This window comes from Podarcis muralis, chromosome 8 (genome assembly GCF_964188315.1).
Source record: "Podarcis muralis chromosome 8, rPodMur119.hap1.1, whole genome shotgun sequence".
Taxonomy (NCBI): Eukaryota; Metazoa; Chordata; class Lepidosauria; order Squamata; family Lacertidae; genus Podarcis; species Podarcis muralis.
The window spans coordinates 81188800-81200841 of NC_135662.1; the positions used below are offsets into that span (position 1 = coordinate 81188800).

The window sequence follows — 12042 nt, forward strand, 5'->3', positions numbered from 1 at the left end:
AACAGCAAGAAGGATCGCTGCGCAGTGAAAGCAGCGATCCCTCTTGCTGTTCTGGCTTCTGGGATAGCTGCGCAGCCTGCATTCGCTCCATAAGACGCACACACATTTCCCCTTACTTTTTAGGAGGGAAAAAGTGAGTCTTATAGAGCAAAAAATACGGTACTTTTCTAAGCTGACAAACCATCCCATGGAGATAATAGGGCACGGTTTTCGATATTGTTGTTTCTCATGACTATTCATGGGTACAGAAAGACAGCATTGCTCAGCAACTCTCTTGTGTTTTTAACCAATCAGATGTACCCTCCGTTAATCCTGGGATTAACATTGCACAGCACAGCACGTAGAGATAATGGAAAATCTTCCAGAAGAAGCAGCACGCTCAAGATCTTGTAAACACTTCCGGCAACTCGCCTTCGGGTACCAAATAAAGCAGTTAAGCAGTTTATGTGAATGGGGACGCAGTGAAAAAGAATCAGGGCAGACACTGAACTTAACGCACATCAGCCAGGAGAAATAAAGCGTTCACATTCACATTGCACCTATTTAAATCCTGATAGCTGCTCTCTGTAGCAAAAACCAGCTTCAAGAGGGGGTGGGGTGGGCGAGCTTCAGCACAGAAGCTGTGAGAGAAGCACGAATGATTAACCCTTTTTCCTCCTGCAAAAGCTCACCTACCCATTTCTCCTTGCGAGGTTCCAGAAATGTGCTTCGTCTTAAAAATGCTTGCCCAGAACCCCCGGGGGAAGGTTACGCAGCAGAGAAGGAAAAGGTTGCAAAAAGTTTAACGCTGCCTCCTCCCCCACCAGCTTACTTCTCTGCTTAATGCCAGCACCTCTTCCAAGATGCTTTTCAGTACAGACAGCTGCCACTGGGGGTTAAATATACAAGTGATTCATCGTTAGGGGGAAACGATGTTTTTATTGTGCAATATGTCAGTTTCACCGCTATGAGGAGAAATATATCAAATTAGTAACCCATGCCAATTTCACTTCTTGCATTATACTCCAAGTAGATGTTAGCAAACCCAAATGGGCTCAGTGACTTACTTTCGCCACCAGGAGTGGGGTTTTTCTATTTCTCTGTCCGCAGGTCCCATGGATGCGATGAATGCAAAAGGCCAGGCCAGCAACATCATGAAAGCAGCAAAAAACAGCCGGATGGGGAACAGGGTCAGCGTCATGAAGGCAATCTGCAAAAATCCAAGGAATTTGGTTCTTTTAAGATTGGACTGTAGACACAAGGCAAACAACGTCTGTAAACGCGGTTGCTTTTTGCTGATGATCAGGTAAATCTAACACATTATAACAAAGACAACACATTAAAGCCACCAAAACGGTACCTATATGAAGTAGACACCGCTTAAAATTGTGGTTGAAACACTCGTTTTCTTACCAAATCTTAAGTAATTGGAAGTAGCAAGAAAATATTGACAGTTCTGGATGTATTCCCAATTCTGGTTTAGTAAAAGCCTGTAGTATTCCCCAGGATGATTTAGTTCATGTGTAGGCAAGCTAAGGCTCGGGGGCCGGATCCGGCCCAAATATCTTCTAAATCTGGCCCATGGACGGTCCGGGAATCAGAGTGATTTTACATGAGTAGAATGTGTCATTTTATATAAATGCATCTCTGTGTTATTTGTGGGGCATAGGAATTCATTCATTTCCCCCCAAAAAATATAGTCCACCCCCCCCCCCCACAAGGTCTGAGGGACAGTGGACCGGCCCCCTGCTGAAAAAGTTTGCTGACCCCTGATTTAGTTAAGCAGGAATACACAGCCAAACACACATACAACACTCTGCCAAAAGCATTTCTCCAGCTGCGGACTAAAAGAGCGAGCAGGAAACATCACACAAGAACTCTTCCTCCCTCCCCCCACTCCCATCCCCCCCCCCCACATTCCAAGAGGTTCGGGACAGGTTGTAAGGGAAAATAAGTTGAAGAAAGAATCTGAAATAACACCTAGATTGAATGGTTATGCAGCCATGCTTTTCACACCTTAGTTTTTATGGCACCCATTCACCCTGACTCTATCCCTGTCCAAAATGGGAATGAAGAAATCCCAGCAAACGCAATTATACTCACAGGGCAATTTCAAGATGGGGTTTGCAATGATTTCAAGATGGGGTTTGTATGTGGGGAAATGAAAAGTTTTTAGAATCAGATAAACCCCACGGTGGTCCGCACAGAGTTAAGAGCACTGAGAGCTTTCCTTTAACGTGGCTGGCTTCTGTTGCCTAGCATAGTGATGTTAATTACTGCTTCTTAGAGTAGATCCACTCCAAATTACTAAGGACCCTGATTTCATTCATTTGTGCTAGGAATTATCACTTTGCACAGTGCATAGTTATGGAATTCGCTCTCCCAATACACAGTGATGATCACCAAACAGGATGACTTTTAAAAGAGGATTAGACAAAATGCGTTTTACTTAACAAAATGCATATACTGCCAAGCTGTAAGTGATCTACAAGAAAAATTAAAAATATCAATAAAAAATAAAGATAATTAAAATTAACAGTAAAATAGATGAAAGCACATCAACACCTACAGGTCTCAATAGAATTGACTAAATAAAAACATGTTTTAAGAAGGCATAGACAGTAGTACAACAGAGTCGCCTCCCTGATGTCAATAGACAGGGAGTTCTATAGGGCAGGCCCTGCCACACTAAAATATGGATTTCTTACAACGTGTATGGGCTAAAGTGATCCCACAAGCTTAAAGGGCTTAAAATTCATGGATCATAAAGCTATAAATGGCTTCTTAGCAATGGTGACTATATTTTACCTGTACTGTCTTTGGTTTGTGCATTGGGGGGCTTTTCTTATGTTCCTAGTCAACATTTATTAGAACTTTTGGTACAGTTGCCGTAAACTTTGAGAAACCCACTGGAGTGACCAAATCTCAATTTTCAATTTCCTGCCAAAAATCCCTTGGTACACAAGTTATTAGTGTGTTTGTAGCTAATACATAGATTGCAAACACATCTAGTTGCACATCTAGTCTGCTCCAATAAGCTTCTGCAAGTTTTTAACAAGCGAAGGCATGCACGGTGATATCCAACGTTAGTCATAGTCCAACAGAAATCTGATATTACAAGCCATTGTAATTTCACCTAATTGCATCGTAAGCTCAAACACAACACAGATGAACTAATGCTTCATTGACCTGGAAAGCTATTTGTCTGCTATCCAGGAAGAAGCCTGAATTTGTTTCTAGCTGAGTAAAACATTGACAATTTGAGAACACATACGGCAGTAACCCACTATGAACGATCTTAATGAAACGCGGCATGAACATGGCATCTTTTAAAACTCTGTTATATAATTAATACAAATAGAAAAGCACTGGCTGTTTTCCCATTACAATTCAGTTACCCTTCCTGTCTCTGTCCGTCCCCATATTATTTACATCACAATACTTGGAACTACATGTAGTAAAGAGATTGTAAGCTATTTTTGGCAGTGGAAGGAAAGACTGTATGATGCAGTCATACCAAAAAAAAGTGAGCTTTAATATCATTTCTACTGATTTCTGCCTATAGATCTGTAGGATTATGCTCTTCTGTACCTATGCCACACCAGTAACAACTGCTGGGCTGCCGCCTGGTCAAGTTTTTAAGTAAACAGAATTTTAAAAAGAGAAATAGCTGCATGGAATGAGGAAATGAAAGAAAAGCCACCTCTTGCATTGTGACACATCATGTAATATATGTACTGAGAAACAGCTGTTACATCACTGCCTATGTATCAAACAGAATATGAGGACACCAAGCAACTCACAAGTATATCTTGAAGAGGGTGAAGACTACCAGTAGTATGGACAAAGGAAAACTCTTGACAGACCAAACCAGACTGTGTCTGGGCAAAAGGATAAATGCACAGACACAGACAAAAATCAGACACTTCATAAAACCATAGAGTTGGAAGGGACCCTGTGGGTCATCTAGCCCAACCCCCTGCAATGCAGGAATCTCAACTAAAGCATCCATGAAAGATGGCCATCCAATCTCTGCTTAAAAACCTCCAAGGAAGGAGGGTCAACCACCTCCCGAGGGCATCTGTTCCATATGAAATGTTAATACTCAATAACCAATGGAGGAAACCAACACTATACTCCAAACCTGGCTGGAGAGCAGTGCGCTGATGCTGGCCTGGGGAGAAGGCAGGCAAATTGGTGTGCCAGTCTGGATTGTGCGTGTTGCCATCTAGTGACTGCAAGATGGGGCAGCCTGGGAGCCAGCAGATCCCAGGCTGCCTCAGCCCCTCCCTGGAAGCCCAAGTTTGCAATTCTCTGTAGATTGTTGCTGGCAAGGATCCTGCTATTGTGCCATTTCCGTTCACCTAGTCAGCAGGCAGAACAGGCAGTTCTGTGCTGGCAGAGTGAAACTGGATGCTTCCGCCCAATCCAACCCCCTTTAGTGTGGCTGGGGTGTGTGGGTGCTGCTGTATTGTAGCTCAAGCCAGTACTGTAGTTCCAATAATGCTTGATGTAAATCCTGCCAGTCTCTGCCTGAAGGACTGGAGCTGTATCTTAGGCCATTATGGCATCTTCCACCATCCCCCTTGGTGCCTGCCAAGGCCTCCTTCCATCATCATCATCATCACCATCATCATCATCATCATCATTATTATTAATTTTAAAGGTTTGTGGATTGTCATTGTTGCTTTGGGGAGGTTGTGTGGTTGGGGTTTTTTGTGTGCGCGCTTGCTTCTTGTCTTTTATTTGTTTTGGGAGATGGCTATTTTTTTTTGGGGGGGGGTGGCCTTCTGAGCACCAGCAGCTTTCTTCTGTGCAAACTTGGTACTCTGTAGTGCCCATTAACGGTTTTAGAGTATCAAATGTCCCACAGGCCCTAATGAGTTTGTGGCCCCCGTCTTAGGGGGTAGTTATAGACAATGAATTGTGTTGTGTGCTATGGATGTCAGCTGGAAGCATATAGGTACGTGTAGCCGTCAATATGGTATAAGATTGTGTCTGTGTGCTTATGGAACTAGATTATGATGTCATCACTGATGCAATTCAGGTATCAGAGAGGCAACTGAGGTCAGGAACTAAGGAAAGACTCTTCTAATTCAGCAATAAGTATACCATGGGGCAACACTGAAGCAAGACCACTAACTTGAAGGTGCGGACTACCTGCAACTGTGAAACAAAGCAATTAAGCTCAGTAGCTAGATACGCCACTGCTTAGTGTTTCTGATGGTTTATAGCCCAAAATGTGTGTTTGGGACTTCTACATATATCTGTGGTGGCCAGAATGGTGTTTCTGGACTGCAGTTCCTCCAGCAAGTCTGTGGTGTCTTGCAATAACTAGGAACAGTGGTAAAAAGCTGAGCACAGAACTGTACACTCCAGTCGTAAGACTGTTAATACCCAAGACAATAGGCCATTAAAGAACAAACAGAAGAAGATTGCTGGCTGAGGCTCCTGGCACGCATCAAACTATTTTTGTAGCATATTCAGCTGAACGGCTTTACATATGTAGTTGCATAATGATAGCACAATTAATTTTAATATTAACTTCTCCCGATTCAAGGCTGCAAGCTTAGACAAAGTGACAGAAATGCAGTCAACTGTTTTTGAGGCTGCAAGCAGACCACGTATATCTCTAAAGAACATTTGAAGAACATTCTTTCCTTCAAATAATTCTAGGTATTATAGCTTACTCCTCACAGCTACAAATTCCCAGCAACTCCTAGCAAACTACAGAGTCCAGAATTCGGGGGAGAGAGAGAGAGAGAGAGAGAGAAAAGTGCTTCAAAGAAATATTGTGTATGCAGCCTTATTCTCTTACAACAGAGGGCACAACATTCATTCACTGCAATAGGAGAAGAGGTAATGCACTGGTGGGTTGATGTAAAGAAATTCACACAAACCAGTTCCCAGATACTAAAAGCCACAGGTGAAGCACCTTACCTTACCAATAATGGCATGTATGTTTACAAACTCATTCAACCAGAAAGCAGTTGCAGCTGCACAGGATTAAACTTTACAATTAAGGACCTTGATATGAACTGCCTCGGCAACAAATATCTACTCGGTTCAACACAAGATTGCTTTAAAGAAACATCACACTAACAGTGCAATCCTAACCACATCTATTCCAGTCTAAGTCCGATTTAATTCAATGGGGCTTACTCTTAGATAAGTGAGGTCAGGACTGCAGCCTTATTCAGATACGCAAGAAAGATCTTAGATTATGAGATACTGATCATTAACAAGAATTATCTGACTAAGCTTTCAGAACTGATTTGGGCTTCAGAATTATGTTACCTGAAACGAACAAGGTCAAGGAATCTGTTAACAAACTCCGTTCGTTTCAATATTTATGCCAGAGAACTACCCAGAGGATCAGTTTGCCTGACTGATTAAGTGGCATTAAAATGCTATCTCAGTCGAACAACAGACAAAACCAGCTATCAAAAGGATGAGGGCATGTAAGCTCTCACAGGTTAAAAAAGAAAGGCCAAACAATTCTACTTTCTCCATGCACACTGTCAAAACCACATCATATAATACAACAAAAAATAGAATTTGTATAGTGTATATTCTGTAGAAAAGTAACATGGCATGCTGAAGTTATTTATAGCAGCAATAGAAAGTTGTGAAAAATAGGATTACGTCCAGTTGCTTGGAACCAGAAAAATAAATCAACCATCTTCACTCTGAAGCAGTAAGTATGTTCTTTAAGATATATGGGACCTGCAGAGAACCTATAGAACTATCAGCAATATGCCTCAGTTGCTGTATCTAATACTGCGACACAAACCTTTGATTTTCACACTAGAAAATTAAGCCTTTCACCAAAAGTACAGCTTTTTTTCAGTGCAATGAACGAAATTCCCTAAATTCTGAGTACATTTCTTCACAACTTTTGTTTAAAACCACTTAAGTTGTCTAACGGCCTAAATCTTCCTAGATAGCTATGGTGCAGTAAAAAACAGCTTTTTACCAATAATTCCTGCTAATGGAAGAAATACTAGAGGTCCTTATTAAGTAGGATTTAATGTCAATGCTTTATTCTGTTAAAAGGCTTTGCACTAGCCCTAACTTTTTGTTGTCACCCCCCCCCCAAAAAAAAGTTTATATTTTTACTTTCTGTCCTTGCCAAGCATTCTTCTGACTGGAGAAATTATTGCTTGTAGGGCATGGGTTATATTCAGGGAGACTTCCTTCTTTACAATTTAAAGTCAGGCGAATGCTCCTACAAAACACTCCCACATTTAATACATAAACAAGTAAAGATTTACACACATGTATACTAGACCTGCTCTCAGATTCTCAGCATATTATACACATCTATTAACCCTGATCACATTATGTTTTGAGACCTGGAATAAACTTCCTGAGTGCAGATTTTAAATAGTGTATTGCGAAGCAATTCAAAAACAAGAAGTCACCATGCCACTATTAAAACTGGCAGGGACATTAGATACCCTTAGAGACTGCAAAATACTTAACAGTCTTTTATTTTAAAAGTGATCTGAGTGATTGCTTCTGCAGCAATAAATGGGTCTTCTTGGAGTAAAATATAACAGAGCTGGAAATCATTTAAGCATTTAAAACTGAAGGTATAGAAATTGCGTTCACCCTTTTTTTTTTACCTTTAAAAAACCAGGCTCATAAAAACTGCACACTTAAACACAATAGTCCTAAACAGAATCCTATGTTGCAACAGTGTGAGGACCACATTGTGAAGGAGCAAGTCATGCAGACTTATCCAGCTTCCCTTGAACCAAGATGGGTTGCCTTTGCTACAGCTGACATAGGATTGTGCAGTTACGACTATGTGCTGAAGACCATTATGGCGTGCTTTTAGAATTTCCCGCAAGAAACTATTAGTATCCTACCCAATGCTTGAATGAGAATGAGTCAGGAGAGGCCCAGCCCACTGAACCTTTCGTGGTAGCTTCCTGAGCTACTGTTTTGCTAGAAACCAATGGGAGGAATCACGAAGAGCACCCTTACCCTTTCCCTTCTTACCTCATTCAAGCAAGCTTTTCTCCCCTTGGACAAGACTTTTGCACCACTCAACTGTACAGCAGGGGTCCTTCCAAAGCACAGCCATCCAATAATGGCTAAGAGCAAGGTTGACAGTGCAGGAAGGTGCCAACACCCCTTGGCTCTGTGCGCTTGATCCTCTATGATGCTACTATAGAAGAGGATGAATGTGTTCTTACATTGTCTGGGGGTATCTGGACAGCCACTGTTGGAAACAGATGCTAGAGTAGATTAAATTTGTTGAGCAGGGCTGTTCTTAAATGTTGAAACCACGGCCATAACCTAGATTGGATCTACTGAGACCATGCAGCAGAGGCAGGGGTAAGAAATGTTATTTGTGCTTTTGACACCGAAGGAAATTGGCCATATCCTGTTTCCTGCTTGGCAAAGCCCATCTTATGAGGGAGGAACCAAAGAATGAAACATTCTATTATGACCCTGCCCATAAAGTCAGGTTCTCAGAGAAGTCAGCAACGGTACCTTACGAAATAGGAAGTATCTAACGTTGTACCTTTAATCTCATCCAAAAACAGAAATAGAATCAATTCAAATGATCAGAGGCCAATTGAGCTAACTTTGGTAGTATGCAAGGCCCTGGAATGGATATCAGAGAAAAGATTAATTAATGATGTGGCAGGAAATTACAAACAGACTGTACTGCAGCATGGGTTCATCACATGTAGAAGGTGCCAAGACTAATTGGATAACTTTGAAAATGGCAGCTGGCTCTCTGGGCAAAATAAATGCCAGTTTAGGATTCAAATACTTCATGATAAAAATTATTACCTGCACTGGGAAGAGATACTCACCACTACTAGTACAAAGGGAAAACTGAAGAGAAGTAGGCAGAACACCAACGTACTTTGAACTTGTTTTACATGCACCAATAAATGCCAATTGAGTGTGAGAAGAAAATATATGGGGAGACTGAGTTCTTTACATCTGAGGCTGTTATGAGAGATGATCTGAGTACTGGGGAATAGAGGCATATTGCATTGCACTGGCTGCCAATACATTGCTGAGCTAAGTTCAAGATATTACTGTTAGGTTTTAAATGACCTAGGACCAGGTTACCAGAAGAACCACTTTGTTCCTTATACACTGACCAGATCACTGATCACGCAGAGAAACCCTCCTAACTGCTCCACAGTTATCACATAGTTGTTTGGTTTCTACGCAAACTAAGGCTTTTAGACAGGCATCCCCAACCTGCGGCCCTCCAGATGTTTTGGCCTACAACTCCCATGATCCCTAGCTAACAGGACCAGTGGTCAGGGATGATGAGAATTGTAGTTCAAAACATGTGGAGGGCCGAAGGTTGGGGATGCCTGCTTTTAGCATAGTGGCACTCGTACTTTGAAACACTGCTTCTAATGAATTAATAAAGAATTTTGACATTTTGTTGCCTGCTGGAAAGGTTTCTGTTTCAACAAGTATTTTCAGAGAATTAATTTGATCCAGCCTTAATCATTTGTTCTGGATTTTGTAATGTTTTAATGCTTCTATTGAACACCACCATGGTCATTTTATGATTTGGCAGTAGAGAAACAAATATATTTCTCTCTCAATTTACATGCATCTATGAGCTCCTATGTCAATTTTGCACCTGGGAGTATGTATGGGAATCTAAGAAACTGCAATGGGCACCACAAGATACCCATTTAACAGGAAACAACTGGGTGAAGCTCAGACCCCCCAAAACAGGCAACACATCTACACTCCAAGAACACACAAAATACTGTCAAAAAAGGGAAAGTGAGCCACCCTCCCCTACAAAAAAAACCAGGCAAAGTGTCTTCCAAACAAGCAAAAGAAAAAGCAGCTGAAATGAATTCCCTCTCAAAAGATAAAGTAGGCAAACCCACAAAAAAGGAAAGAAGAAGAAGCAAATAATAATAACGCCAACAACTGCCACAAAACGAACCAAAATGGAAGCAAGGCAACCCAACATGGGGCATTCTGGAAGAAAAGAAGTTAAGAGGATGGATGTGGATGAGTGCCTGTACTTTCTTTTCCAGCCAGCTCAGCGGCATCCATGGTAAAAGAAACCAGGAAAACTCATTTTATAAGAACGGGGAAGGGCAGTAGGTCTTGGCCAAGGGACATATCTGAGGGCACCATGGTGCTTAAAAAGGTAAAGGTACCCCTGCCCGTACAGGCCAGTCTTGACAGACTCTAGGGTTGTGCGCCCATCTCACTCAAGAGGCCGAGGGCCAGCGCTGTCCGGAGACACTTCCGGGTCACGTGGACAGCGTGACAAAGCTGCATCTGGCGAGCCAGCGCAGCACACGGAAACGCCGTTTACCTTCCCGCCAGTAAGCGGTCCCTATTTATCTACTTGCACCCGGGGGTGCTTTCGAACTGCTTGGTTGGCAGGCGCTGGGACTGAGCAACGGGAGCGCACCCCGCCACGGGGATTTGAACCGCCGACCTTTCGATCGGCAAGCCCTAGGCGCTGAGGCTTTTACCCACAGCGCCACCCGCGTCCCCACCATGGTGCTTAGAGGCACCCTATTACAGATCTAAGGAGTATGTTAAAAAAAAAAAAACACTACCTGATTTTTTGGGGGGGCTGGCTCATGAACTGGTTTAGTTGGCCATTAGAGGGAACAAGTCAAACTTGCAACAAAGTGCTGCAATGTATTGCTGCCATCCGTCTGTCTCAGAGACAATGGAGTGCGCCTCTGTGGGTGAAGTCAAACCGCTGCGTTAGAAGCACTTAAGTGACCTACTTGGGGCACAAGCCTAGACAGTGTGTATGGAGGTCCTGGGCTGCCCAGATGTCAAGACCCCCTCTCAGCCTCGCTGGTGTGTTGCAAAGGAAAGCAGAGCAATACATTTGGCACTAGCTTGGCTGCAGGAGTTTCTGAAAGGTGGTGTATAAGACTCCACTCCAGATTTGTGTAGGGTTTGCTCCTTAGCCCCTTCTTCTCCCAAAGATGTCCCACAAGGCAGCAGAGGTTTAGGACCAGAGGTTTCCGTCTCTTAGATGGGCTACCTTCCCAGGCTGACAAGCCCCATCTACCACTCACTTCGCTCTGCAAGCGCAGAAACCGCCTTCTTGACCACTGGACCCACTACTGGTTCAACCCGCTTAATCTGCCAGAGCTTGTCTTCATATGCAGGGAAGTCCCTAACTCAATGAGGCTTTGAGATCCCTCAGCTGCCCTCACCTGGTTTAGCTGGCCAGTCAAAGCTGTTCCCATGGTGTGGCCGCTGTCGCATGCTGACAGCTTCCAGGAGCCACAGGTGGGGAACAGGGTGGGGTGGACAAACCACCCCAGAAGGAGCATGACGTGTGTCCCCCCAGAGGCACCACCCCTCCATATACCTCTGCAATGTAACATGCAATGTGTTCTCACCTCCCACCTGTTAAGGGATGCAGGCAGCCACAACCTCTTCTTGCAGGCAGCCCTTTCCCAGTTTTTAATTTTCATTTTATTTATTTAGAAAATTTATGAAGTGCATGTTCAGCCAAAGTGTGAATCCTGAGTGCTGTACATAAAAATCAAGTTATCAATACAAAAGGCAAAATATAACAAAATCTGAGACATAGTATCTGCTTATTGGGCTTATGGTGGGTGGAGGGTTGCCCCATACTCTGCTGTTTCAAAATTTTGCTTTGTTTGTTGTTATTTCTTGATACTTTCTGGTCCCTCTAATACTTTCCTTTTGTTTCTCAGCGTCCCTCTGTTGGCTCCATTTTGTCAGCACTCAGCAGCTGAACACACTATTTGAGGGAGCGACTATTGTGATACGAAAATCTCTTTTTTAGAAATCATAACCCACATAAATGACTTAACAAATACTCTACCAAGCACAAGTTTTAGGATCCATTATATTCAGTATTTTTCAGAAATATGGAGGATTAGTGGCTGAAGTTTTACAATGGGGTGAGCGGATTTCAGTAATGTGTGATTTGTTTTCCCCCCTGCACTAGACTCCACACTGTCCACTAATGCATTCTAAATTTACAAATCAAGGCAGCATGCTCAGGATCTCTTATTAGCTAAGGCGTAATGAATCATGTTTGAAGAG

General features: G+C 42.8%; 1 protein-coding gene across 1 annotated transcript in view; it reads right to left on the reverse strand.

Annotated features, from left to right (window-relative positions):
• The window catches only part of LPCAT1 (lysophosphatidylcholine acyltransferase 1), a 57302-nt gene that overhangs the window by 38431 nt on the left and 6829 nt on the right, over positions 1 to 12042 (reverse strand). Inside the window, exon 2 of the mRNA XM_028738056.2 lies at positions 1047 to 1189. Within this exon, the coding sequence (XP_028593889.2) occupies positions 1047 to 1189 (143 nt within the window). The remainder of the gene's footprint in view (positions 1 to 1046; positions 1190 to 12042) is intronic.